This window comes from Bubalus bubalis, chromosome 18 (assembly GCF_019923935.1).
Source record: "Bubalus bubalis isolate 160015118507 breed Murrah chromosome 18, NDDB_SH_1, whole genome shotgun sequence".
NCBI classification, from domain to species: Eukaryota; Metazoa; Chordata; class Mammalia; order Artiodactyla; family Bovidae; genus Bubalus; species Bubalus bubalis.
Genome location: NC_059174.1, coordinates 44,420,446 through 44,447,915, shown reverse-complemented (window position 1 = coordinate 44,447,915; position 27,470 = coordinate 44,420,446). Strand labels below are relative to the sequence as shown.

At 52.7% G+C, this 27,470-nt stretch overlaps 1 protein-coding gene across 1 annotated transcript; it reads right to left on the bottom strand.

Annotated features, from left to right (window-relative positions):
* On the bottom strand, window positions 1-27,470 carry GPI (glucose-6-phosphate isomerase). The gene is made up of 18 exons (XM_025269027.3): window positions 27,257-27,470; window positions 26,176-26,266; window positions 25,772-25,840; window positions 24,226-24,345; window positions 17,625-17,708; window positions 17,353-17,499; window positions 16,547-16,618; window positions 16,041-16,085; window positions 14,635-14,688; window positions 5,119-5,179; window positions 4,423-4,466; window positions 4,156-4,308; window positions 3,197-3,326; window positions 2,967-3,043; window positions 978-1,106; window positions 687-762; window positions 527-593; window positions 1-409 (listed from the first exon to the last, which is right to left on the bottom strand). The coding sequence occupies exons 1-18, from the start codon at window positions 27,376-27,378 to the stop codon at window positions 277-279; spliced, it is 1,674 nt and encodes a 557-aa protein (XP_025124812.1). The 5' UTR covers window positions 27,379-27,470; the 3' UTR covers window positions 1-276.

Sequence of the window (27,470 nt, the reverse complement as noted above, 5' to 3'; positions counted from 1 at the left end):
TCCTCTGTGACATCTTTATTTTTCTTCCTGGTACACGAACAATAAACATAGATGAGAAAAATCAGTTGCACTGAAACACTTCAGCCAACTGTAGAACAGAGAGGGTGTGGACACTGAGAGGGCAGGGGTTGCAATTCCAGACCAGCTTCCCCCAAAGGGCTCGTGGTCCAAGCCCAAAACCAGAGGGTGCTCTGGGCAGGACCGTGCAGTGCAGACTCTGGGCAGGCAGACAAGAAGGACCAGTCACAACAGGGACTGCTGCTGGGCACGAGTTTATTAGCTTCTGGCCTCGCGCTCCTGCTTGATGAAGTTGATCAGCCCATTGGTGGAAGAATCATGAGAAGTCACTGGGCTGCTCCCATCAAGCTCAGGTTCAATTTTCTTAGCCAGCTGCTTTCCCAGCTCCACTCTGCCAGGGAGAGGAGAAAGAAGGGTATGAGGAGGCTTCCAGCATTACTAGGGAAATCCACAAGCCAACTAACTTTTGGTAGGCATTCCCTACCCTGCCCTTGAGCCAGCAACTCACCCCCACTGGTCAAAGCTGTTGATGTCCCAGATGATGCCCTGAACGAAGATCTTGTGCTCATACATGGCTGTGGAGGGGGGTACATGTTGAGGGAAGCATGTTAGGGTTCCCCCAGCCCACTCAGACCTACCCCAAGCTGAGACCGTCCCCGCTTACTCACCAATCAAGGCTCCAAGAATGAATGGCGTGAGTTTGGTGAACACTATAGAGTTGGTCGGGCGATTTCCTTCAAAGACCTTCAGAAAACACCCACGAATGTCCCCCAGTTAGTCGTGGTCCCCAACTCTTCAGAAGGGAAACACACCCTGCCCAAGGCTGGGGTGGGCATGTCCGTAAGGACAGTGCCCCCTACTGTGCAGGACAGGACAGTGCTCCCCGGCCACGGCCACATGACTTTATCCTTCCAATTCCAGGATGCCACCCCAAAGCCCACTCCAAGAGAAGCACTGACCTTGTGGGGCAACAGCTTCTCAAAGTCCTCTGGACTCCTTCCAGTAGCCTGTAGCTCCTTCCGGGCCTCCTCTGTCGACTTCCCTCTCATCAGGGCCTCAGTCTGGGCCAAGAAGTTGGCCAGGAGGATCTGATGAGAGAGACATCAAGTACCATCGTGAAGCACTGTGTGAGCTTCAGGCAGACAGATGAGACTGCCTGGCACTGCCCAGTCGGGGTTAGTCTCAACAGTTGGGGTCAGCCCGATTGCCTCCGACTCTAGAGCTTATTTGGAACAAGCGGGGACAACAGAGCACATCCAAGGACACCAGAAACTAGCTAACGACAATAAGTACCCTTCAGGGACTGTACTACTTGCTGAGGGCCCTTTTAAGAACTTTACCATGGTCTATCTTTTAAGACCATGACGGGCAGAGGCATCATCTCTCTTTTCTAGCTGAGCCTCAGTTTCTTCAAGTCAACAGCACTGAATCCCAGCCAGAGGCACAGAGGGGAAGACAGAATTCAAACCCAGGACACCGAATCCAAAGCTTGTGCCCACAGTAAGTAACCTGTGCTACTCTGCACACCCGAGATAAGGCAGGAGCAGTCCTCTTTAAGGACTCTTGTCCGGAGTGGGGTGGTTTTCCCCTTGCTGCCATGGCAGACAAGATCTTGAATCCCTGATCTTTGCCCCCTGCTGTTAATCCCTGTGTACACAGCATGGCAAAAGGGATTTGGTAGAGAGAGGGATTTGGAGCTAAGGTTACAGACCTTAAGATAAGGAGATTATCTGGGTGGGCCCAATGTAATCACATGGCCCTTAAAAATAACAGAAGGGGAAAGCAAGTGAGTCATCCTCTGACATGCAACTGAAGAGGCAGGACAGAACTAAAGCATCAGAGGGACTCAGCCCACCCCTGCTGGTTCTGAGACCAAGAGCCAAAAGGGTTTCTAGAAGTTGAGCATGGCTCCCAGCTGTGAGCAAAGAAACCGGACCTTGGTCCTACAACCATAGGGAAATGGTAAAACTCAACATTCCAAAAACAAAGATCATGGCATCTGGTCCTGTCACTTCATGGCAAATAGATGGGGAAACTGTGGAAACAGTGAGGATTTTATTTTGGGGGGCTCCACAATCACTGCAGATGGTGACTGCAGCCATGAAATTAAAAGACGCTTGCTCCTTGGAAGAAAAGCTATGACCAACCTAGAGAGCATATTAAAAAGCAAAGACATTACTTTGTTGACAAAAGTCCATCTAGTCAAAGCTATGGTTTTTCCAGTACTCATGTGTGGATGTGAGAGTTGGACTATAAAGAAAGCTGAGCACTGAAGAACTGATGCTTTTGAACTGTGGTGTTAGAGAAAACTCTTGAGAGTCCCTTGGACTGCAAGGAGATCAAACCAGTCAATCTTAAAGGAAATAAATCCTGAATATTCATTGGAAGGACTGATGCTGAAGCTGAAATTCATACATTGGTGACCTGATGTGAAGAACTGACTTCTTGGAAAAGACCCTGATGCTGGGAAAGATTGAATGCAGGAGAAGGGGATGACAGGATGAGATGGCTGGACGGCATTACCAACTTGATGGACAAGAGTTTGAGCAAGCTCCGGGAGTTGTTGAGAGACAGGGAAGCCTGGTGTGCTACAGTCAATGGGGGTCACAAAGAATCGGACACGACTGAGCGAATCAACTGATAGGGAAATGGATTCTGCCAACAAACTGAATGAATGACGAAACGGCTGCCCCCAAGAGCCTCCAAAAAGGAACACAGGCCCTGCGGACACCCTGACTTCAGCCTGAGCCCTGACCAGCGACCCAGCAAGCGTGATGGACTGGGGCCCAAAGAAACCAAGACAATAAATGAGTGTTGTTTTTAAGCCACTAAGCTTGTGGTGACAGGAACAGAAAACTAGTCGCTGCTGACTAACGCATCAGTCTTAAGAGGTCTGGGTGTGATGTGAACCTAAGATAGCTGAAGAGGGTCGGGAAGAGTGTTTTTACCTTGTGATGCAAACCCTTCCTTATGGGGTGCTGGCTCTGGACCGGGATGAGGAAGTCGCAGGGTATCATCTTGGTACCTGTGAAGGGTACGGCAGTCACTCAGGTCCCTACCCCTACCATGGGAGCCACCCATATGGTCTCCAGGAGAACCCTCATCTGATGGAGGGGGCTCTGCCGGCAGGCCCTCCCCATCCCCAGTAGCACTCCTGCACAGGCCAGACGGGCCCTACCTTGGTGGATGAGCTGGTAGAAGGCGTGCTGGCCATTGGTCCCTGGCTCCCCCCACACAATGGGGCCCGTCTGGTAGTTCACACGGGTGCCGGACTTGGTGATGTACTTCCCATTGGACTCCATGTCACCCTGGAACAGGGCCAGAAACCCAGCCCTCGATCTGCAAGTCTTACTCTTCACAAACCATCCCCAAAACCTGCCTGGGACGCACCAGGCGTGCCTGCCCTGCCCCGTGCGATATCCACAGGCACGATCCTTTTACATCCTCACCTGGGAGGGCAGAGATCACAATCTTTTTGCCTTTGACCCATGACCAGGAGAAGGTAGGAATGGAGGTCCAGGGAGGACCCACGACCAGGGGAAGGCAGGTATGGCAGTACAGGGAGGACCTTCCTAAGAGCAGAAACTGATCACAAAATCTTTAAGTGATTTCTTAACGCAGGCTGGGGTCCAGGCTGTACTGCATTTGAGGGCCATCCCCGAAACCAGACTCTGGTCTTGGGGGGCCTCGGCCCCTCCTCCGGTCACAGAATCTGCTGCTTCAAGGGGGCTGTGGAGATTCCAGGGGCAGAGGGCTGTGAGGAGCCCAAAGAGGCACCACAGACTGGGTGTAAACTTGCTTTTCTGGAGGGAGACAAAGGCAGTGCAAACTACGGGGGTCCCAGGCTGTGGCCCCAGCCTAACAGGTGATGTCCAAGAAAGAAGTGACCCGGGTGAGGCATATGCCCTGAGTCACGCCAGAGCCTGACCAGCCACAACGCCATGACAGCCAGTCATGCCCCTCCCATGGTAGCCCAACTTGACTGACATGGATCCTGGTTACGGAGATTCACCATGAGAGGGGGAGCACAGGTGGGCCTTGGACATGCCTGAGGCTAACGGGGAAAGGCCCTAGGAGGAGAAGTAACCTGGGCTAAGGGGGGGCCCCTGACCCAAGGCCTGGCTTGGCAGCTGGTACCTGCTGGAAGTAGGCAGCAAAGCGGTGCAGGTACTGGTCATAGGGCAGCATGGCGTGCGTCTCACACCCAAAGCAGTTGATGTACCATATGCCCAGCAGAGCCAGCAGCACGGGGGCGTTCTTCTCCAGGGGTGTTGTGCGGAAGTGCTGGTCCTGCAAGGAGACCAGGGTGGACAGGGGCTCAGCAGCTGCTGAGGGGGAGGGAGCTGCACCAACCAACATGTCTCTGGCCGGCGCCTGCTGGAGAACTTGGGCCTCAGCACTTACCATCCAGTGAGCTCCTGAGAGCAGCTGCTCGAAGTTGTCAAATCCTGCAACACAAAAGCAGCGTCAACAGAAATGATCGTGCCCTGTGCCTCCACCTCATGCGAAGAGTTGACTCATTGGAAAAGACTCTGATGCTGGGAGGGATTGGGGGCAGGAGGAGAAGGGGACGACAGAGGATGAGATGGCTGGATAGCATCACTGACTCGATGAATGTGAGTCTGAGTGAACTCCAGGAGTTGGTGATGGACAGGGAGGCCTGGTGTGCTCTGATTCATGGAGTCGGACACAACTGAGCAACTGAACTGAACTGAACTGTGCCTCCAGGCCATGAACACAGCTTCTTCTAGAACCAGGGGAAGGCTGGAGGGGGAGCGAGAAGCAACAGGATCTGGGAGGACGAAGGCCTGTGGAAAGCCTGTCTAATCAGAATCAGTCCTGAGCTCAAAGGCAGCTGTAACTCCACCTGGCATGGGGAATGAGCCAGACCACAGTTGTGAGGGGCAGGGAGAAAGGCCAACCTGCAAATCCCAAGGGTCACTCGGCCTTTCCAGTCTGACCTGGGAGAAAGGGTCCCATCAAGGGCACAGAGGCCAGCAGCCTGAGGGAACAAGAGGGCATCTGGGGACATGAGCCCCACCCCTACCTCAGACTGCAGCATCGTCTCCCAAGACAGAGACATAAAACACACACACTCACCCACGTGCAGGGCAATGGAGAGTCCGATGGCTGACCACAGCGAGTAGCGGCCTCCCACCCACTAGAAGAGACAGGAAAAGGCACTGAGGAGAGGTTGGCACACCCCACCCCCCCTCCCTCCTGCCAGGAAACTTGTCCCCAGGAGCCATGCTCTTCTACAGGTGCAGTTCCAAGGGCCTGGCCCGACCCACCTCTGAGAAGCAAGACAGCAAGCCGGGTGCTGGCAGCTGTTGGGCTGACCAACAGCACTAACTACACATGGACTGGCCAGAGCCACAGACTCGACCCGAGACCTTACTGTGGCTGGTCCGGCCTCCCCAGACACTGCCAGACCCAGGCCTCATACCTGAGCAAGGTCTGCCCTCCCCAGACACCGACAGACCTGGGCCTCATACCTGCACAGGTCCGGCCTCCCCAGACACCGACAGACCCTGGCCTCATACCTGAACCAGCTCCAGCCTCCTCAAGACACCGACAGACCCGGGCCTCATACCTGCACAGGTCCGGCCTCCCCAGACACCGACAGACCCAGGCCTCATACCTGCACAGGTCTGGCCTCCTCAGACACCGAGAGACCCAGGCCTCATACCTGAACCAGCTCCAGCCTCCTCAGATGCAACAGACCCAAGGCCTCATACCTGCACAGGTCCAGCCTCCTCAGACACGGACAGACCTGGGCCTCATACCTGCAGAGGTCCGGCCTCCTCAGACACTGACAGACCCAGGGCCTCATACCTGCACAGGTCTGGCCTCACCAGACACCGACAGATCCAGGGCCTCATAGTTGAGCCAGGTCTGGCCTCCTCAGATGCCAAAAGATCCAGGGCCTCATACCTGCACAGGTCTGGCCTCACCAGACACCTACAGACCCAGGGCCTCATAGTTGAGCCAGGTCTGGCCTCCTCAGATACCAGCAGATCCAGTGCCGAGCCCACCTCCTTGGACACTGACAAATCAGAATCCCATACCTGTGTCTGGTCATGCCTCCTAGGACATCAACAGAACCAGTGACTCATACCTGTGTCCAGCCTCTGTAAACACTAACAGACCCAGCACCTTCTACCTGTGCCCATGCTTCCCTGAACAACGAAAAACCCAGCACCTCCTACCTGACTGTGGCCCTGCTCCTCAGACCCAATGCCTTATACCTGGGTCTGGCCTTGACTCTTCTGACAGGAGATCCAGTGCCTTGTACCTGAGCCCATCCCCGACTCCCAGGCTGTACTGACAGACACAGCTCCTACCTGTGCCAGCCCTGCTTCCGGGGACACTGACAGGCCCAGCAGCTCATACCTGGGCTTGACTGATCTTCCGCCTCAGCCCAAGACAGACCGAGACCTACCATCCACACTGTGTCCTCCCATGCCACACTGCAGATTCCACTTTGTATCATCAGTGGAATCCTCAGAACTCCAATCACATCTTCCTAACAACTATTTACGGAGTACCCACCAAGTTCCTAGCATAGGCAATGCCAACAATCCATGGGGGTGAAAGATATAAATGAAACAACCGTGCCAATAAATGTGAAAATGAGATAAAGTGCTTAGAAGACAGGAATACAATACTGAAACCAATAATGAAAGGACTCTGAAGGTGCTTCAGCCTGGATGTGGAGAATGGGCAAGTATTACTCAGGGAAGCACAGAGAGAGGAGGATTCCGGGAGCCAGAACAGCATATGCAAAGCTTCTGTAGCAAGAACAGCCTTTCTCAACAGTGAGAGAATTAAGCCCCACAGAAAATGCTTTGAATGACTTAGTTTCTCCATACTCCCAAGGTTGACCCAAGGCTAGCATCCTTCCAGATGCAAAAGAGAGGTACTAATTCATTATATCCAGCTAATTCATTATATCCAATGGCTGCCCTGGGGCATTAGGATTTAATTCTCTCCTGAAAGCCCACTGAGAAAGGCTGGCAGGAAAACGGGCAGCACAATTTTGAAGATGAAGGAAGGAGTGATAAACTGGTGGGCAGAAGCGGAGACGCAAGGATGGAGAACCAAGAAGTCTGTAGGTGAGGTGAGAAGGGAAGCAGGAAACCACACGGGAGCCCCAGTGGTCGTCCAAAGAGTGAGGTTTCCCTGGAAGCGGGTGGTGCGGATGTATAGCACTGATTCAGGATGTTCGATTAAACAGGATGAATTGGCAGAATGAGAGGATCAAGAGTGAGAGGATCAGACGTTTCAGCTTGGGTAATAAAGATGAGTATGATGGGGTTATTTATTTAGAAAGGCTCTGGGTTTGGGGGAACCTGACCTGACAGTCACAGTCCCACAGACCACACTATGCCTGACAGAGGCTCTCAGATCTCACCCAACAGACTTAAACCCAGAAACTGGACTGAACAGACGGCCAGGGCTCAGACTGACAGATTCCAGGCTGCTGACCTTGGCTGAGGGCAGGGTCTCAGACCTGACTTTTGTTTTGGGAAGAGCCCAGCAAAGCCAGTATCTGATTTGAGCCTCTGAAACATCAAGCTGCAGACACAGATCGCTAGACCTCACCTTTACCTGCAGTGAGTGCAGAACACACATTAAAGATGTAGCACCTCAGTCAGTTCTAAGTTCTGAGCCTCACGAGCCTCAGACCTCACCTTCTCCAACCAGGTATAATCCAATCTCTTTCCATACTTGGTTAGTTCAGACCCTGCCAACCAGTCCCCAGTGTGACAGACTACACCCCAGACTGGTTACAGATCCCCTGGCCTCCACAACACTGCCCATCACACTGGACCAGGGTGCTAAGGACAGGTGGCTGACATGGCTCAGCATATGCTACCTCTCCTACCTGAACCCAAGGGCTCCACAGACCTCCCCAGGCAGACCTAGGTATATATACCTACGATCACTCTGGCTTTCCCTCGATGACAGTCCACGCTACCCACTTAAGTGTCCTGATGGATCCTACCGTTGGGGGTCCCAACTGTGTCTGAGTCACCTTCTCAGGCCTTACCAATCACACCAATTATGTATTTCTGGGCTAGATCTTGCCCCATTCATTTCATCTAACAAGTCCAGGGATGCCAACTTATACCTGAACCCTGGGGCAAAAACCCACCTAAGATCATGTTTACATACCTCTGCCCATGTGACCCTGATCCTTAGGCCTTCTCAAGACTACACCTGGCAGACCAGCTTTGCCTTCCTGCCTCTGACCTGGGCTCCTGAGAACACACTTGCTGGGCCAGCTCTGCCTACCTGTACATGACCCTGGATCCTCTGATCATACCTAGCGGACCAGCTCTGCATACATGTACATGACCCTAGATCAGACCATACCTAGGGGACCAGCTCTGCCTGCATGTATATGACCCTGGCTTCATGTGCAGTACCTAATGGACTAGCTCTGCCTACCTGTACATGATCCTGGACCTCCAGACCATACCTGGCAGACCAACTTTACCCTCCTGTACATGACCCTGGCTCCCCGTGCTGTGCCTTGTGAACCAGTTCTGCTTACCTGGGTTTAACTCGGAGTCCTCAGGTCATACCGACCACAATTCTGCCTGCCTGAATGTGACCCTGTCTCCTCAGACTACTTAGTAGACCACCTCAGCCTACACGAACCTTACCCTGGATTCTGTCTATACCTGGCCCATGAACTCTGCCTACCTATGTGTGACCCTGGGGCCTCAGATGGCACTTGGTAGACCAGTTCGGCTTACCTGTACTTGACCCTGGTTCATCAGACCACGTCTTGTGGACCAGCTCTGCCTACCTGACATAACCCTGAGTCCGCACCTGGTGGGCCACCTCTACCTACCTGTACTTCACCCTGGCTCCTTTTGCCATACCTACCAACCAGATTTGCCTCTGACCCAGGCCCCTCAGAACACACTTGCTGAGCCAGCTCTGCCTACCTGTACATGACCCTGGATTGTCAGACCGTATCTAGGGAACCAGGTTTCATGTGCTATACCTAATGGACCAGTTCTGCCTACCTGGATACTACCTGGACCTTCAGATCACACCTGACAGCCCAGCTTTGCCTACCTGTGCTTGACCCTGGCTCCTCAGACCATACATTATGAACCAGTTCCACCCACCTGTACATGACCCTGGCTCCTTGTGCTACCAAGTGGACCAGCTCTGCTTACCTGGGCTTAACCCTGGATCCTCAGACCATACCTAGCAGACCAGGTCTACCCACCTGACCATGACCCTGGCTCCTCAGACCACATCTTATAGACCAGCTTTGCCTACCTGTACGTGACCCTGGGTTCTGAGGCTGTACCAAGCAGGCCAGCTCTATCTCCCTAAATTGACCCTGGCTCCTTGTGCAAACCAGCTCAGCTTACCTGCGAGTGACTCCATCTCCTCAGATCTTACCTAGTGGATTAGCTCTGCCTACCTGTGCTTGATTCCGGGTCCTCAGACCATACCCAGAGGACAGTTCTGCCTACCTGTACGTGACACCAGCTTCCTATGCTGTACCCAGCAGACCAACTTTGCCTGCCTGCCTCTGGCCCAGGCTCCTCAGACCACATCTAACCAGACACCTCTGCCTACCTGCACACAACCCTGGGCAGACCATACCTGACGGACCAGTTCTGCCTACCTGTACGTGACCCTGAGCCCTTGTGCTGTACCTCGTGGGCCAGCTCTGCTCACCTGTGCACCTGACCCTGGCTCCTTGTAATACACCGTGTGGGCCTACCTGTGCTTGAGTCCTCAGGCCATATCTAGCGGACAGTTCTGCCTACCTGTACATGACCCTGGATCCTCAGACCACACTTGGTGGACCAGCTCTGCTCACCTGTACACAATTCTGGACTCTCAGACCATACCTAGCAGACCAACTCTGCCTACCTGTGCTTGACCCTGGATCCTCAGACCATTCCAAACAGACCAGGCTCTGCCTACCTGTATGCCCCTGGTTCCTCAGGCCGCACCGTGTGGGCCACCTCTACCTACCTGTTCTCAGCCCTGGCTCCTTGTGCTGGACCTGTGCTCTCACCTGTGCTTGACTCTTAATCCCTGGACTATACTTAGTGGACGAGTTCTACCTACCTGTGCTTGGCCCTGGATCACTGGACCATACCTAACCACACACCTAGACCACATCTACCTACCTGTTCTTGACCCTGGCTCCTTGTGCAAACCAGCGCTGCTTACCTGTGCGCGACTCGATCTCCTCAGACCTGCTGCCTACCTGCGCTTGATTCCAGGTCCTGAGACCCTACCCAACGGACAGTTCTGCCCACCTGTACCTGACCCTGGCTTCTTACAATGTACCTAGCACAGGCTTTGCCTACCTGTGCTTGACCTCAGTCCCCAAACCATACTGAGCAGATAGCTCTTCCTACCTGCACATGACCCTGGGTCCTCAGACCACACATTACGGACCAGCTCAGCCTACCTGTAGTTGACCCTGAGTCCTCAGATCATACCTAATGAACCAGTTCCGCCCACCTGTACATGACCTGGCTCCTTGTACTGTACCTAGCAGACCAGCTCTACTTACCTGTGCTCAACTCTGAGTCCTCAGACCATACCCAACAGAACAAAACAGTTCTGCCTACCTGTACACTCCCCTGGACCTTCAGTCCATATCTGGCAGACCAGCTTGGCCTACCTGTATATGACCCGGATCCTCAGACCATGCCCAGCAGACCAATTCTGTCTACTTGTTAATGACTCTGGCACCTTACACACTGTACCCAGTGGACCAGCTCTGCTTACCTGTGCTTGACTCTGGTTCTTCTTGACGTGTGACCAGTCAGTTCTACCGACCTGAGTCAGTTCTACCGACCTGAGATTGACCCTGGCTCCTGAGCCTGCAGCTGGACAACCTTGCCTCTACCTACCTGTGCATGACCTTGGGTCTTTCAGCTGCACATGGTGAGCCACCTCTGGCTACCTGTGCTTGTTCCTGGCTCCTGAGGCTGCTCCTGACAGGCTAGCTCTGCCCCAGTTCAGCTTGCCAGAGGTCATCTAAGACATTCGATTCTTTCCTGGACTTACCTGTGACTTTTGAGATTTCACTGGACAGACCCAGTTTCCTGAACTTGTTCCACAGACTTTACCTGACAAACTCTATTCTACTCACCTGTGCTTAACTCACCCTGTGAGACCCAAGAATAAAACCTGTCCCCTATGCAGACTCCAGAGATCTTACCTGAGAAACTCAATTCCACATACCTGCATCCGGGCACAACTCATCATCATGAGACATCTGCCAAGAAGCAGTTCTACCTACCTATCTTGACCTTACCTGGGAGATCCAGCTCTATTCATCTGGGCCCAATTCCAGCTCCTGAGATCTCACCTGAGACACCTCCCTCTATCCACCTGTCTTCACTGTATATTCTCAGAGATCATCTAAGAAATCCAGTTCTTTCTAGATAAGCCTAACTCTGTGCTCCTCAGGCCTCACTTGACAGATCTACCTACTTGTTCCTGACCTCAACTACGGGACAGAATTTAATGAACCCAAACGTGGCTTTTCAGCCTACTTCCAGCTTGCCTCTGGCTTACAGACTTAACCGAAAAACTCAGTTCTATCTATCTGCACTGAACCTCAGCTCCTCAGATTCAGAGTACAAACCAGGGACTAACCTCAACAGCTCAGACCTCACCTGTTCAGGAACCAGGAGTACAAGTCTGTCTCTCACCTCAACTCCTTCAACCTTACCTGACATACCTGCTCTGCACCTGAGACAGACAAAGAATTCCCGAACCTTCCAGATGGATGGATGCAGTGCTCCATCTCCTTGCCTGACTCCAGGTTTTCAATCTTTTCTCAGGGGCCCCTGGGCCATTGCCCTGAGCATCACCAGAACTGCTCGGACAACAACTGAGGACATAGTTCTGACCTGGACCCAATCGTGGATTTCTAAGCCCACCTGTCAGACTCAGCTCTGTCTCTGACTATCTTTGGCTCCAGTGTCCTTATCTGACCAACCCACTTCTGCCCAGATGTTGTCTAATCTCAGTTCCTCAGGTCTCCCCAAGAGACCGAGTTATATACACCTTGTCTGATTCTAGCTTCTGAGACCTCAAACAGATGTAGCTTTACAGATGACCCCTAGCAGACCCCTCTGTACAAACCTAACCTGAACAGACTTTTTCCGGAGACCTGACAGATTCCTGGCTGCTTGTCGTGGCCTGAGGGAAGCCTGGTGAGAGTCCGCTGGTGCCAAACAGGGCCTGAGTGACTTGTGCCTCTGACACTTTTAGAGACCTTTGTCTACCATTAGCCTCTCACACCACATCTTAGTGACGCAGCTCCTCAGCAGTTCACCTGTCTTCACCTGTCCCAACTCCCCAGTCCTTACCTTTGATAACCAGGTACCTTCCTACCATTCCCTCATCTGCGCACCTCAAACCCTACCCCAGCCAGACCCCAATGCCACTGACACGTCCTGGGCTGGTCATGCGACCCCAGAGGCCCCGACAACACCCTGAGCTCTGCCTGTCTCACTGGGTCAGGACGCTGAGAACCCAGAGGCTCACCTGGCTCAGGGGACTTTTCCATGTTTGTCTCGTCTGAGTTCTAACAGCCTCGCTTGAGTGATCAGCCATCCAGTACCTGAGGCTCACTCTCAGTCAGAGATCCCACTATATATACCCATCCTGAGCTCACAGATCCAGGTCTAAGTACCTGTCCATAATTTTGGCTTCTCAGATGCCACTTGACAGAATAAACATCTGAATTCTTCCAGAATCTCCCCTGTACCTTTACCCATCCTGGGGCTGCCTCTTCAGACATCACGTGCACCTGTCCTGGCTTCTCTTCAGACAGCAACAGCCAAAATGAGCTCCCCAATATGTGCTGACTCTGGCCGAGCCCTGACAGTCCCCCCAGTTTACCACCTCACCTCTGCCTAAGCCCGACACTCAAGGATGCCCCATGGACCCTGGACCATGGCTGCACCCCCTGGACACAGCTGAGCAGTCCTCACCACTTACGCCAGACTGAACTCTTCCGATCTTACCTCAGCGCCAGCACAGTATCCCTGTATCTATTCTGATGATTCTCTCTCACCTGAGAGACCTAGGTCCAGAAACTTCACCTGTCCCTGGCTCCTCAGATGTCACCTTCTCAATTCAGCAATATACATGCAGGTCCCTCCAGGTATGTCTGGCCTGGCCTGAGACCTCTACTGTGCCCACTCGAGGCACTTGGACCTCACTAGCCAGTCCTAGCTCCATGTTCCTGTGTTCCTAGGCCTTACCTGGGAGACCCAGGTCTCTGTTTAAGCCACACTTCAACTCATCTCTTCAGACTGGGTGGTTACAGGCAGTGAAAACCCAGGCTGGGACACAGCCCCGCTCTGCCGGACTCCTTGGCTCACGGGAGCCCCCGCACGGCCCTGACCACCACCTGCTCAGGCTCGAGATCCCAGGGAGGAGGAGGAGGATGGCGCCCCTTCCTGTCTCAGGCATGCATGCAGGAGGATGGCGCCCCTTCCTGTCTCAGGCATGCATGCAGGAGGAAGGCGCCCCTTCCTGTCTCAGGCATGCATGCATTTGTTAGCAGCTGCACAGTCTCTCTCGACCGGGGCTCCTCATCTGAGCCATGAGACGCAGACAAGGATCTGAGTGACTCTTCTCAATTCTTCCAAGGATGGTACATAACTAGTCCCATTCTGGAAAGAAGTTAACTCATTACACACAAGAGACATCTTAGGGTACGAGGGCTAAATTCTCTCCCAGACTCCAAGGCCTTTACAGCTTTCAAAGGAGGTTACATCTTTGGACGCTGCCACTCAGCAGAGAGCTTGTGGTATAAAGGCTTGGAATCGGCCCCAGGGGGAAATCCCTCGATTAGAGGATGCTCTCTTAGGTACACCTGCCAAGGTCATGTGTTCGAGTCACACCCACTGCACCCACACCACTCCCTGCACTGCATCCCTGCATCCCAAGCCTGCCTGCATTCTGCCGCCAGAGCCTTTCCTACACCACGGCTGCACTCAGGCCAGCCGCAGAGACAACTCTGGCTCACTGCTTGGCACCCACGGTGGCTTCAGCAGAGATGAGCCTGTGGGACCACCCGCGGCTAGACTGGCCCACAGCTCTGCCCCCCAGCAGTGCTGGCTCTGCAAGCTGCCCAGCGGGGCCCCACCCGGCCCCAGGCCTGGCACCTCCTCTCTGCCACCTCCAGCTGCCCCTGCAGCTCCTTTCCAGGCCTGCCCAGTCACACTCCTGCCTTGCCCTGCCCCTTGGCCTTTACAGATTGAGGCTGTGGTTCAGAGAAAGGTCATCACTGAGAATAACTCACAACCTCAGCTCACCGAGGGGGATGGGGGTGGCTCCGGTTACCCCACTGTGGGTGCTACTGCAGGCACCCAGGGGGGTGTCACCCTGGCCCTGAAAGCCCCCCTCGCTGGGAGGGGGGCCATATCCTGACTGAGCGAAGCTGCTCCTGCTCCCTGAGGACCTCCTGGCCTGTCCCAAAGCCAGGCATACAGCAGGTGCTCAATAAACGTTGACCTGACTCCATGGGCCCCTCATCTGTGGCTTGACTTAGCAAAGGACATAATTCACCCACCACAGGCATGTGCCATTACTTACATCCCAGAACTCGAACATGTTTTGAGGATCAATTCCAAACTCCTTCACTTTGGCCTAAAAAGGGGCAAAGGGAGAGAGAAAGAAGAAGCCGGGATTAGCTGCATGAGAACCTGCAGGCATGAGAAGTCATGCTGTCCAAGCTTCAGGAGCAACACACCTTCCACAGAGCCCTCACTAGGGTGGGGCTGGAGCCACCTGTGAGCCCAGGGCAGCACCAGGAGACGCCCACCCCAGAATCAGATGTCCGGCCAGCTCACACCCAGCACATCGGTGGCCTGGTACTGGCCAAGCCCTCCTGCTGAAGGGGAGCTGCACACTCACTGCAAGGTCCTGGCCCCCACGCTGCTCTGCAAGAGCCACCGCCCAGACCCAATCCCCGGGACATCTGGGAAACCGGGCCCCGGGCTGGAACCCGAGCACAGGCAGGGGCCACCTCCCAGGCCAGGGAACAGACAACCTGGACACCTGCCCAGCCCTTCCGATACTGGGATGGTGACTGAACCCCAGGAAGCCTTCAGGGGATGACCAATCTTATTCTATCCTCTACAAAGACAGGGTCAGCAGCCCCCTCCCTAGACCTCACAGGAGACGCCCTACTGACCAGCTCTACCTGCAAGAGGCGGACAGCTGTGCTGTTTGGCCAGCCCTAAGATGTCCTTCTGTCTCCTCTCATAGGCAGGTGAGCACTGGAGGCATGGGTGGGGGTGGCACGGAAGGAGTGGGAGTCCAGAGAACCTGGGTGTGGTTCCAGTTCAGACCGCCCAACACAAGGCCCACCACATAGCCAGTGTTCAACCAGGTTTGCCTTCCTTCTGATTCCGGGAGCAAAGCCCCAACTCCCACAGGCCTGCCCCCACCCCTACCTTGCACAACCTGGGGCCAGGAGGAGCTGGCACATGGGTAACCACGTTCTAATCCTTACATCACTGACTCATACAATCACTGGGCAAACTCACATCCCTTCACTGGGCTTAACTAACATCCTTACGTGAGAAATAAGCCTGGTATGCCACAGTCCATGGGGTCGCAAGAGTTGGACATGACTTGGCGACTGAACAACCACCACCCGACCCGTACCTGGCACATCTCGTCTAGGGAGAGGCCAGTGGCAGAGGCCAAGGGAGGTCACACATGTGGAATGTTGTGGTTATCAGTCAGGCCCCGGGGAACGGGTGGGGTTAATGTGATCCCTCTGACTGCAAGCCCCTCATGGAGCAGCAGCAGTTCAAAGTGGCAAGTATGGCTTGCAATTCACATCCCCCATAGGCAAGCAATCCTTCTTGGCTGAGCCAAGATCCCTGACGCTGTCAGCACATGTCAGCTCATGTACTTGGAAAGGCCATGACCCTGACCTGGCCAGGGCCCCAACCCAGGGTGGTGGTACAGGAACCCCTGTGGGCACTTACAGTGTTGGTAGACAGGGCAACAAAGTGTTTCGCGACTGCAGAAGGCTGCAAGAGATAAGCCAAGTTAGACCATACTCACCCTGGGGACCACCCCCAGGGACAGTGACCCTCCAGCCTCTGGAGAAACCCAGGCCCTGGGTGGGGCCCACCGCCCCCAGTACTCGATTCTGAGGCTGCTGAAGGAGGCCCAAATCAAGGCAGAATAGGCAGAGGGGTCAGAAGCTGGCTGGCCCATCCTACCTCATGGGTACACGAGGCCCAGGGTGCCTCCCCTGTAAACTTGGCAGGGCCAGGGGTAGAGAGGCTCCGCAGGGCCAGTAGCCTTAAGGAAAGGGACCTCAGAAGTTAGAGCAGGGTCTGCACCTTGGGCTTGTCTGGGCTGGCAAAGCCAAGTATCTTAACCAGAAAGGCTGCCTCCTGCTGCCAACTTCAGGGGAAACAGGGCTACAGGGCTGGGCAGACCCACTCTGTCCTTCCCCGCCTGCCCACTGCCCATGAGCACTCACGTCCTTGGCCGACAGGAGAAACCACTCCTTCGCTGTCTCTGCGTTCGTGATGGTCTCCTGGGTGGTGAAGGTCTGCAGAGAGTACAGCAGTTGGTCCTCAGCTGATACAGTCCTGAGCCGAGCTCAGCAGCGGAGGCCACATGGATGCCCAGTTATCACACGGAGCAGCGCGTGCGGGTCGGTGAGTTGCTCCACATCACCTCCGCCCGCATGTCCTCAAAGCCCCAATTACTGTGTATCTGGGGCAGAGGCCTAGAAGCAGCAGCGTCATTCTGTGATTCCAGAACTTCACAGAGGAACCACAGGTCAAAGGTCAGAACATCCGCCAGGAGAGACGCTGTGGCCTGGGGCTCCTTCAGCCCAGTGGCTGTATCTCAAAACCCAGATGGAATTATCCATAATATTTAATGTGCATGGACATGAATAAACAGGATATAAATGACAAAAAAGCAAAATGCTTACGTTATCTGGGCCTGGCTCTGGGATGAGAAAGGAGCAGACGTTAGGGACAAATCTCTGAGAGAGACAGGAATGGTCCTGGGCTGAGCCCAGATTCAGCCAAGTGAGTGCTTCAGATAGAGGCACACGTGGACCAGTGTGGGCTTTCATCGGGTGAACTGTGTTGGCCACCAGATAAGGAACGGTCTGAGGGCAGCTGTGCCCACCTGAGCCACAGAGCACAGCTCATTCAGAGCAGGCGGGAGGGTCCAGTGTGCAGGGCAGCGGCAAAGCACCCACTCCCCCCAACCCCTGCTCCCACCCCAGCGCAAAAAGGCTGGGAGACAGGCCGGGGCTGAAGCCCGTACCTTGGAGGCAATGATAAAGAGAGAAGACTCGGGGTTCAGGGTGGCCAGCGTTTTGGCAATGTGAGTCCCGTCAATGTTGGAGACAAACCAGACCCGGGGACCTTCTGAAGAGTAGGGCTTGAGGGCTTCAGTCACCATGAGGGGTCCCTGTGGGGAGATGGAGCATCAGAAAACAAGATTCCACAAGTGGCGAGAACAGCCAGGTCCCATCTCTGGGGGAACCCAGGCCGGATGGGACCCCCTCCTCTATCCCAAGGCAGCCCTCTCCTTACCAGGTCAGAGCCGCCAATGCCGATGTTGATGACGTCCGTGATGGCCTTGCCCGAGTACCCTTTCCATTCACCACTCCGGACACGCTGGCACAGAGCAGGGAGATGTCATCAGCCCAAACCCCGGAGTATAAACCGCTGTTCAAAAGCATCATTACTTCTGCATCCTTACACCTTAGTTCCAACTTCCAGGCCCTCAGAGAGGCCTACTGAGACCATAGTGTCACATTCCTGCCACACTCAGGCAGGGACTAGACCCTCATCATCAACTAGACCCTCGTCCATCACGATTAAGGGTAGGAGGGAGGGGTGATATCCCCATCTCATAACCAGCAATGTTATCAGAATTTGCAAAAGCAGCATGAACTTCCAGCAGAACCTAACATGACAGAGGCCAAGAGATGTGAAATGCCAAGTACCATGACCAGTCTGAGCCAGGGACAGAACGACAGACACGCAGCCAGCCTCCACGTGCTCCTAGGGAGTCCTGCCTCGGCAGCCACACACTCTAGAGGCGTGGGTGCAGAGTGAGCCCTACAGAGGTGTGGGTGTCGTGAGCCCCCTGTGCTGCATAGGGCTGTGAACGTGAAAAGTGAAAGTGAAGTCGCTCAGTCGTGTCCGACTCTTTGCGACCTCATGGACTGTAGCCTACCAGGTTCCACCGTCCGTGGGATTTTCCAGGCAAGAGTACTGGAGTGGGTTGCCATTTCCTTCTCCAGTATAGGGCTGTGAACCCACCGGAATACTGCAAAAGTGATGGAGCAGGACTTCAGAAGCCGGGTCATGACAGACCGTGCAGCTTCTGCCTCGCTCTCTTAGATCACTCACTTTGGGGAAACTATGTACGACGTTAAAAGAAGACACGGTTGTGTGAAGAAGCCACTGTGGTGAGGAATGGTGGCCTTGTTACAAAAGCCAGTGCCAACTTACCACCCACGAGTAGGAACCACCTTGGAAGAGAACCCTCCAGAACCCTTCAGATAACTACAGCCCTGGCCAACATCTTGAGTACAACCCTCAAGAGAGACCTCCCCGCTTCCCCTGAAAACCAAGACCAACCAGTTAAGCTTGAGTTTCTGACCCATAGACACTGTGTGTGCGTGCGTGTGTGTGTGCTAAGTTACTTCAGTCATGTGAGACTCTTTGCGACCCTATGGACTATAGCCCCCAGGCTCCGCTGCCCATGGGATTCTCTAGGCAAGAATACTGGAATGGGTTGCCGTGCCCTCCTCCAGGGGATCTTCCCAACCTAGGGATCCAACCCATGGCTCTTACTTTCCTACCCTGGCAGGTGGGTTCTTTACCACTAGCGCCACCTGGGAAGCCTCCATAGAAACTTCAAGATGGTGAATATTTACTGCTATTTTAAATCAAGTTTTGATGCAATCTGTTATATAATAAATAACTAGTGCAGATTTTGGCACTAGAAGTAGGGTATTACCATAAAAAAATTTAGAAATATGGGTAAAAGCTAAAAGAGCCCTCAGGAGAGTTAATAAAAGCCTGGAAGAGACTGTTAGCAGAGGTTTAAAAGTCCTCGAGGGGGTTGCTGATGTAGATTTAAAGAAACAGGAGGAAAACATTATCCGGAATTGCAAGAAAATCCTTGTTATATAGTGAAAGAAGATTTAATAAGTGTTGACTGCATTAATCGGGGGAGGGTGAAGTAGGGCTTCTCTGGTAGTCCAGTCGTTAAGAATCTGCCTGCCAATGCAGGGGACACTGGGTTCGGTCCTTGGTCAGGGAGGATTCCACATGCCATGGGGTAACTAAGCCTGTGTGCCAAAACTACTAAGCCCAAGCACCTAGAGCCTGTGCTCCACAAGACAGCCTCCCCTCACTGCAACTAGAGAAAACGCACACGTAGTAATAAGGACCCAGTGCAGCCAAAAATAAGTAAATAATTTTTTTAAGTGGGGAAAGTAAAAGATGTATCTATTATGATCTGGATGACCTAGCTACAGAGTTTTCAGGCTGTTACAAATTGCCTGGCTTCTTAGTGCTTACAATAAAATGCAAGCAGAGAGAAATACACTTAATGTAGAACTTTTAAACAAAAAGAAGCCAGGAACTGTAGGGTTTGAAAATTCCCAGCCTCTCTAGGCAGTGATTCCAAAATTAAGAGATGGATGTGGCAAAGATCACATCCAAGGTACTGTAACAAAAATCTCAAAAGGTAAAACAGATTATATAGCTGTAAAACTTCTGTTAAGATCTCAGTGAGAATTAAGGTGGTAACAGAGAATATTCTGGCTGAAGATGAGGGTTCCAAAAACTTTAAGAGTACTATCTTTGTGGTCTGAGAAGTAATGGTAGAAATTATCTTGAAGAAGTTTGTGAATGTAGCTTTTGTCTAATGAAGTGACCAACCCCTCTCCCCACCCCAGTAAACTTCATAGGAGACCAACAAAGTTTTAAAGATAATTGAACTGTCAGAAATATTACCAGTTTGGACTGAAAGGGACAGCGATGGTATAAAAGGAAAAAAATCTTTAAAAATCCACATTTCAGGTAATTCTCTGGCTGTCCAGTGGTTAGGACTTGGTGTTTTCATTGCCAGGGCCTGGGCTCAATCCCTCGTCAGGGAACTAAGATCCCACAAGCTGTGTGGCACAGCTAATAATATTTTTTAAAGCCCACATTTCTTTTAAACTTTTTTTTTTAGCCACATTGCATGGCATGTGGGGTCTTAGTTCCCCAACCAGGGATCGAACCTGTGCCCCCTGCAGTGGCAGTGTGGAGTCTTCACCACTGGACCAGCAAGGAAGTTCCCCTCAAAACCCACATTTCTATAGGCAGTAAGCAGACTGAAAAAACTAGGCAGTTACAAACACAAACTACCTTTCATGTAAAAAAGATAACTGAGAGCAAAGCCAAAAGCCTTGAGGAATGAAGCCTTGAGTCCTAACTAAGCATCTGGTGAATTTCATAACTGCTCTGGACCTGATGCTCTGTGACAACCTGGAGGGATAGGGTTCAAGAGGGAAGGGACACATGTATGCCTATGGCTGATTCATGTTGATGTATGGCAGAGGCCATCACAAAACTGTAAAGTAATTATTTTCCAATTAAAATAAATAAAAAAGAATTGCTTTGGATCAATGATTCCTATGTGCCTCTCACTTTCCTCCCTTTCTGCAAAGGAATTATCCTATATAGGTATCCTGTGCCTATCTCACCTGTATGTTGAGTGTGTGAGGGGAAAATAACTTGTCTATTTAATTCACATATCTTCAGATCGAAAGGAATTGCATTTGAGTTATGTTAAAGAAAATACAGATATATCTGAACCTAATTTAGATGATGAAGTTCTTGACTTCTAACTGACATTGTAATCTGATAATGGCATTAAGAGAAAGAGAATGGGGTATTTTATTTTGCATGTGGAAGGAACAGGATGAATTACTGGGAGCCAGAAGGCAGACTGGTAACCAACATCCAGATGGTTCCCAGAGATCCTCACCTCCTGGCACTGCATTCATGATCTTGTGTAGTCCCGTCCCACTTTCATCAGAGTTGACTGGTACAACCAACCGGGTATTACAGAAAAGAAAGAGTAACTTCTAATGCTAACTCAAGGTAATAAAAGGCCTTGAGGCACTCTGCCTTGCTTTCTGTTGGAGCAATCGCTCTGGGAAAAATCAGCTACCTTGTCATGCTGCTGTTGTATAGTCACTAACTTTTCAGATGCCATTTTCTCCTCCAGGGGATCTTCCTGACCCAGGATCAAACCCATGTCTTCTGCACTGGCAGATGGATTCTTTACCACTGACCCAACAGGGAAGCCCATACCTTACTTCATGCATTTCAACCTTACTTTCATACTTTCTTCCCAAAGCAGCTGCTTTCCATACATCCATGTTGGGATAAAATGGAGCTTAAAGCTCCATGCTGAATATATCATCATCAGGAAACAACTACATGGTGTGTGTAAGTAAAATACAGATACTTTTCAAGAATGCTTTTGGAGACAAGAACACTGATCAAAAGCCCCTAAGAGTACAAAACTATACTAACAAGCTTACGAAATAACACTGTGGAGTTATTTTTTTCACTCATAGAACGTTCATGGTCTTTTTCCTTTTAAACTTTTTCTTTATTATAGAGAAACAATGTTAGATTTCAGAAGGGAATAGAAATACTTACGGACCTGCTAATATCTATACGTTTTTTTTTTTAAGCTATCTGTAAAAGATACTACTATATTCACCTTTCACAGGTTTCTAAAAAGTATAAAAGCAGCCAGGGTGTAACCATGCAAATATTCAATATAATGAGTACACTCAAATAGCCTGTGGAGAGGTTCACAAGATGAGGAACTAAAGCCTCCCAGAAGTTAGCAATAACCGCTGGTGAAACATCCTGGGAGAAGATCTTCCAGCCCCCATCAAGCCCTCAGATGAATGTGATGTTGGGCCAAAACCTTGACTAAAACCTTGTTAAGACTGGAGCCAGAACCAATCAACCGCAATGTTGACTGTTGTTTTCAGCTGCTAAATTCTGGAGTAATCTGTCACTCAGTGATAGCAAACTAATACACATGGCTTTCCCAAAACCAGTAAGACCTGGTAACTTTATTTCTTTTCAATAATAATCAACTGCCATGAGCACTTTTCCATCAACACAGAAAGGAAAATAAATTACTCAGCTTTTCAACCCTCAATCTCATCATCAGTTCTGTTATAATACGGCATCCAAGAACAGAAACTTTGTGTATCTTTACTAGAACCACACATACCCTTTATTTGACCAGATGGTGTCTAAGGAAACCCACCAGTTCTGTAACTTCCCTTTTTGACTTCACAGTATATCCTGAACAGAAGAGCAGGTCAACGCAGCTGTAGGTCCCTAATTCCTAATGGTGCCCAGGACTACAGTATATGAACACACACTGATTTTACTGGTCAGTCCTTTGATAAATAAGGGCAGGCTGATTTTAGGTTCTGCCATGACAATCAAGCTCACAGTGAACATTCTCACCCAATCTTGGTGAACTTTTGCGAGCACAGCCCTGGGGAGTGTTCCTCGCCAGGGAAATGCTGCTATTCAGCAGCTTTTTCGTACTATAAATACCCATCAGTCTGAGTCAGGGACTCCAGCAGCCAGCTGTAAGGGAGGGTTCTCCTGCAAACAGCTTCCCAGACAACCAGTGCCACACACTTTCCACCTGGCATGCCTTTGCACACCAAGGTTGACCAAACAGAGCACCAGGCTTCATACAGAGCACAGCCGTTCTTGCGCTCACACCTGATAGCTGGAAACACCCTTTGCTGTTGTTGTTCAGTCACTAAATTGTGTCCCATTCTGCGACCCCACAGACTGCAGCATGCCAGGCTCCTCTGTCCCCCACTGTCTCCTGGAGTTTGCTCAGATTCGTGTCCATTGAGTTGGTGATGCTATCTAGCCATCTCATCCTCTGCCACCTCCTTCTCCTCTTGCCTTCACTATGACCTGTCTGACTTGGGTGGCCCTGCATGGCATGGCTCATAGCTTCACTGAGTTACAAAAGCCTCTTGACCACAACAAGGCTGTGATCCATGAAGGGGGGAAATGCGCTCCCCTCCACCCAAAGCTCATCACCAGCACCAACCACTATGAAAGGACATTCTGGAATTCAGATTCCAATCAGGATCCCAAGCCTTCCTCACCATGTGAAGTCCTACTTGGCTGCCTTTGCCTCTAGAATGGATGCCCAGATCACCTCCCACTATTTCAGTCAAAAGATGGCTCTCACCCAAAGTGACCAGACTTTGACCAGCCACACATGGTGGACACTGCCCCCAGGGAAAAGCTGACCAAAGCTTAGATTATCACTCCGAGAGCACGCATCATCCACACACAGACATGCACAGGCCTGCCCAAACAGTCCAGCCCACAGATATCACGCTTGCTCTATAGGCTTAAGGACATCCACAAACTCTTGCAGAACCATCCCTGGCGTAGACACTAAGGCAATGGCAATATATATGGGGAACTCTACAGAAGGTCTCTGAGGCAACCCCAACACCCACAGAGGAAAAGGAGGCACAGTTCCGTGCATTAATGCTGAAGCAGGGACAAGCTGCATGTGTGTGTACATGTGTGGGTATGTGTGCTTCAAAGAAGAGACGACAGACAGGCTAGTGCACGCACGGGAAACCTGTGCAAGATTTAACAGTAAATAAAGACTGCCTCCGGAAATCTGGCAGGGGTGTGGTCAAGAAAATCCTAAGTTTTAAATTTTATCTAGTTCTAGACCAGGAAATAAGGATCCATGACTTAAGAGGTTACAAAAAGCAAGACTTTCCCCGACTATTCCACCCTCCAGAGGCCTCACTTTTCTTTTCAGATCTCTGTCCTGGCCAGATTGTCACCGTGAGCCCACAGGTGTTACAGTTCAAGAAGGAGGCTGCTCCATGGCTGCTAGTAGTGGTTTCCCCGAGAACAGGGTTAGGGGATCCGTGCCTTAGCAGAGACCCCCATGGCCAGCAATCACACACACTGCCCCCACCTCAGGTTATTGAGAGCTGGGGTCCTCTCCAAGGAGAGTGGAAGGGCAGCCCATCGGGACCCCTAGATTCCCAAATACAAACACACACATGGCTAGCGAGAAGTCCACCCATACCTGGCAGAAAGACTTCATCTTCTCCAGGACTCTGTTGACCTCTGGCATCACATCCTTACCATCCACCAAAATGGGTGCATTTGATCGGTTCCGAAGGGCCACGTGCAGCACAGCCCGATCCTGGGGGCGAGAGTCAGCGTGTGAAGGCCCTCGCCCCGGTGCAGCCACACACCCAGCTGCACCCAATGGACATCCAGGCCCTAAGGTCTGTTAAGTGTCTGGACTCATACAGAGAACCCACTGTGTGTTCACGGAAGTAGTGACCACCCCCAGGATCCGGGGGAGGGGAGAAGCAAGGCAAGTGCCCCTTGCTGTATGTGCGGACAGTCACAAGGGGAGAGACCAGAATGGGCCTAGGACAGGCCCCGATGACCCGCGGATGTTCAGGGCATGAAAAGTCGAGGAAAGCTGAATGGAGTGAGCAAAGGCAGACTGGTGGCAACACAGGCCAGACACAAGCAGTAAGTGGCTGCAGAGGACCAATGCTCACGAAGCCCAGTCTCATCTTCCTGGTAAAAAGTTCATGGTGCTTGTTGGCACCTTTTGAAAAGTGTCCCGGCCCCTTGAATGTGGAGCAAAGCAAGCAACTCAACCTTCCCTCACCAAGTGTTCCATCACACCCACCACCGGAAACCAAAACAGATCCCAAGTCTGTGATAAGCGCCAGGCAGCTGGCCTTATCAAGTGAGAACAACAGTCCCATCGAGCTTCGGGCAGCAGAGGCCTTGAAACAAACACATCTGAGACTCTGGAGGACAGGAAGGGATGATCTTAGGACTCCAACCCAGGGAGCGGATCGCTAAGGTGGAGGGCTTCATGTGACACCACCCTCACCCTGTCCAACCTCACTTCTGAGCCATGTTCTGTAGGCAATGAAATGACCCCTCCAGGAGGCCCTCTTTGATTGCAGCCTCCCTCAGACTGCCCAGCAGTGAAAGACAGGATGTGTCTGAATCCTGAATCTGCCACTTAGATAATGACATTAGATAAGTGACTTGATCTCTGAGTTTCAGGTTCCCCGTGTGTAAAAGGAGACTAGTAACATTATGAGTTTGACGCTCTGCATGCTCAGTGATTCTTATGCCTCCAAGGCTTTCACAGCGATTCAGGAACAGGGTGGCCCAGACCTGGCCCTGCCATAGCTTCCTGTTGACTCCTACCACTGAGGAGATTGATTTTGACAGGAGTCTGCTTTTCACTAATAAAACCTGCAGCAAGAACAGATCAGAGTCAATTTCTCTAACCATGCCTTGGGATGCCCTCTCCCTGCAGGCTTGAGAGCTGCTGTCCCCAGGCAGACATAGACACCGGAAGCCATCCACGCTCACCAGACCTAGACTGCAGGCTTGGGGAAGACACACCATGGGGTGTGTCGGGCCCTGCAACTTGCTTGAGGAAACAGACCTTCAGGTCCCTCGTTAAGCAAAAGCATTGCCTAAGAGGAGGAGTATGACACAAGGCGATGCTGCTAACAGTCAGACACACCCAAAGGGAACCAAGAGGCTGTGGAGGGTTTGCAGAGCCTGCTGTCCACTGGCCAGCTCACCTCAGTGAAGTTGATCTTCTCACCGGTAAACATTCGCTCCCGGGCAGCCTCCACACCCCTGGACTTAGCCTGAGAAGAGAAGACACTGAGACCTGGTCCCACCCACGACGGTCAAGAGTTCAAGCCCCCAAGCAAAAGGCTTGGTGCAGATCCCCAGTGGGACTGACGGATGGCTGCAGCCTGGCGCCCTCCCCCACTGCCTGGGAAGGGTCTGCTCAGACATCTGGGCACTGGGTCCCCTGGGATGCCAGTGAGACCCTGAGCCAGGGCAGGGGCACAGAGGCAGTGACTGAGATCCACTAAGAGAAGGAAGTAAACATGCTCAGGAATCTGGGGGCGCCAGGAGCCCTGCTCGCCTGCCACATCATGGGTCACTGGTCAAGCCTTCTGAAGCAGAACATTACCACGTCCACCAGCATCTGCATCACAGTCTCCGTCACCAGGTTCTTGGAGTAGTCCACCAGAATATGCCCATGGTTGGTGTTGAGGTTCAAGCTGCAGAAAGATAGCAGAAGCTGCCCACCACACCCCGACTGCTCCCTGACAAGATGCTTCCAGAAAAAACATCCTCCCCATGCCAAATCCAAACAAGCCTCAGCTGGCCAGCACAGTCGTGTCTTCTGTCACCTGCCCGCCCACTGGGCTGACCTGCAGCAGGAGCAGCACAGTGCAAGTTGCAGACGCTGGGTGAGGGGCCCTTGCTCCCCTAAAACTGAGCTGGGGGATGGGAAGACAGAGTTGGGAGCGCTGCCACCATCTTGGCCAGGGAGTGATCATTCTGGCCCAGGGCTCCTGAGACCCAACCTACTCAGGGAAGGCCCCGGAGGACAGGGCTGGCCATCAGGGACCTCAAATCTAGCGCCACAGATATCCTCTGCCCAATACCTGCACCAATGGGTTGGCCATTCCCAACCCCCAAGATTTCCTCTTTTACCCCTGTTCACGGGTCTCCGGATCTAGCCTCCAGGGCAGGAATCACAGCCCCACCTCTCCAGCGTTCCACCACGACTCTCCGCAAATCCCACGGGCCTGTCCCACCCTGACCACACCCTGCGGATGGTCCATTCTAAGCCAGGACCGCATCAAGTGGGGAGCAGCCCTTCCGCGCCTGCTGCGTCAGCGAGGGCCCTTGCTCACAACCGCGGAAGAATGGGCTGCTTCAGCCGGCCGGGACTGGTGGGCGGGTAGGGGAGGGAAGAGAGATGTCCCCCTGGAAGGGAAGCGGGGGGCGGGGGGAATGGGGAACTCTTCCAGACGAAGCTGCCGGGGCCCCGAGACCTCCAGCGAGCACCCGGAAACCTGCTTCAAGGAGGCGTCAAGGACGAAGTGCGGCCTGGGCCCAGGCCCGGATCCACGGCCGACCCCCACCCCCTTAACCGGGGACCGCCGCCCCGCCCTCCGGGCCCTGGCCCTGCACCGCACGGCCCCGCGAGCCGCCTCCCGGTGCGGCACGTCCGCGCCCCCGTTCCCGTCCCGCGCACGCACCTGAAGCGGTTAAAGCGGTCCCTGTCTCCTTCGAAAAGGCGGCGCAAGTTGAGGTCAGAACCGTGCTGCTCGTACCATGTCTTCAGTTTCTTGAACTCCGGGTTCTGGGTGAGCGCGGCCATGGCGTGAGTGGCTGGGAACAGGGACCCAGGCGAGAGCCAAGGAGGAAGCGTGGAGAGCGGCGCACGACAGGCGGAGAGCCCCGGAGCGCAGC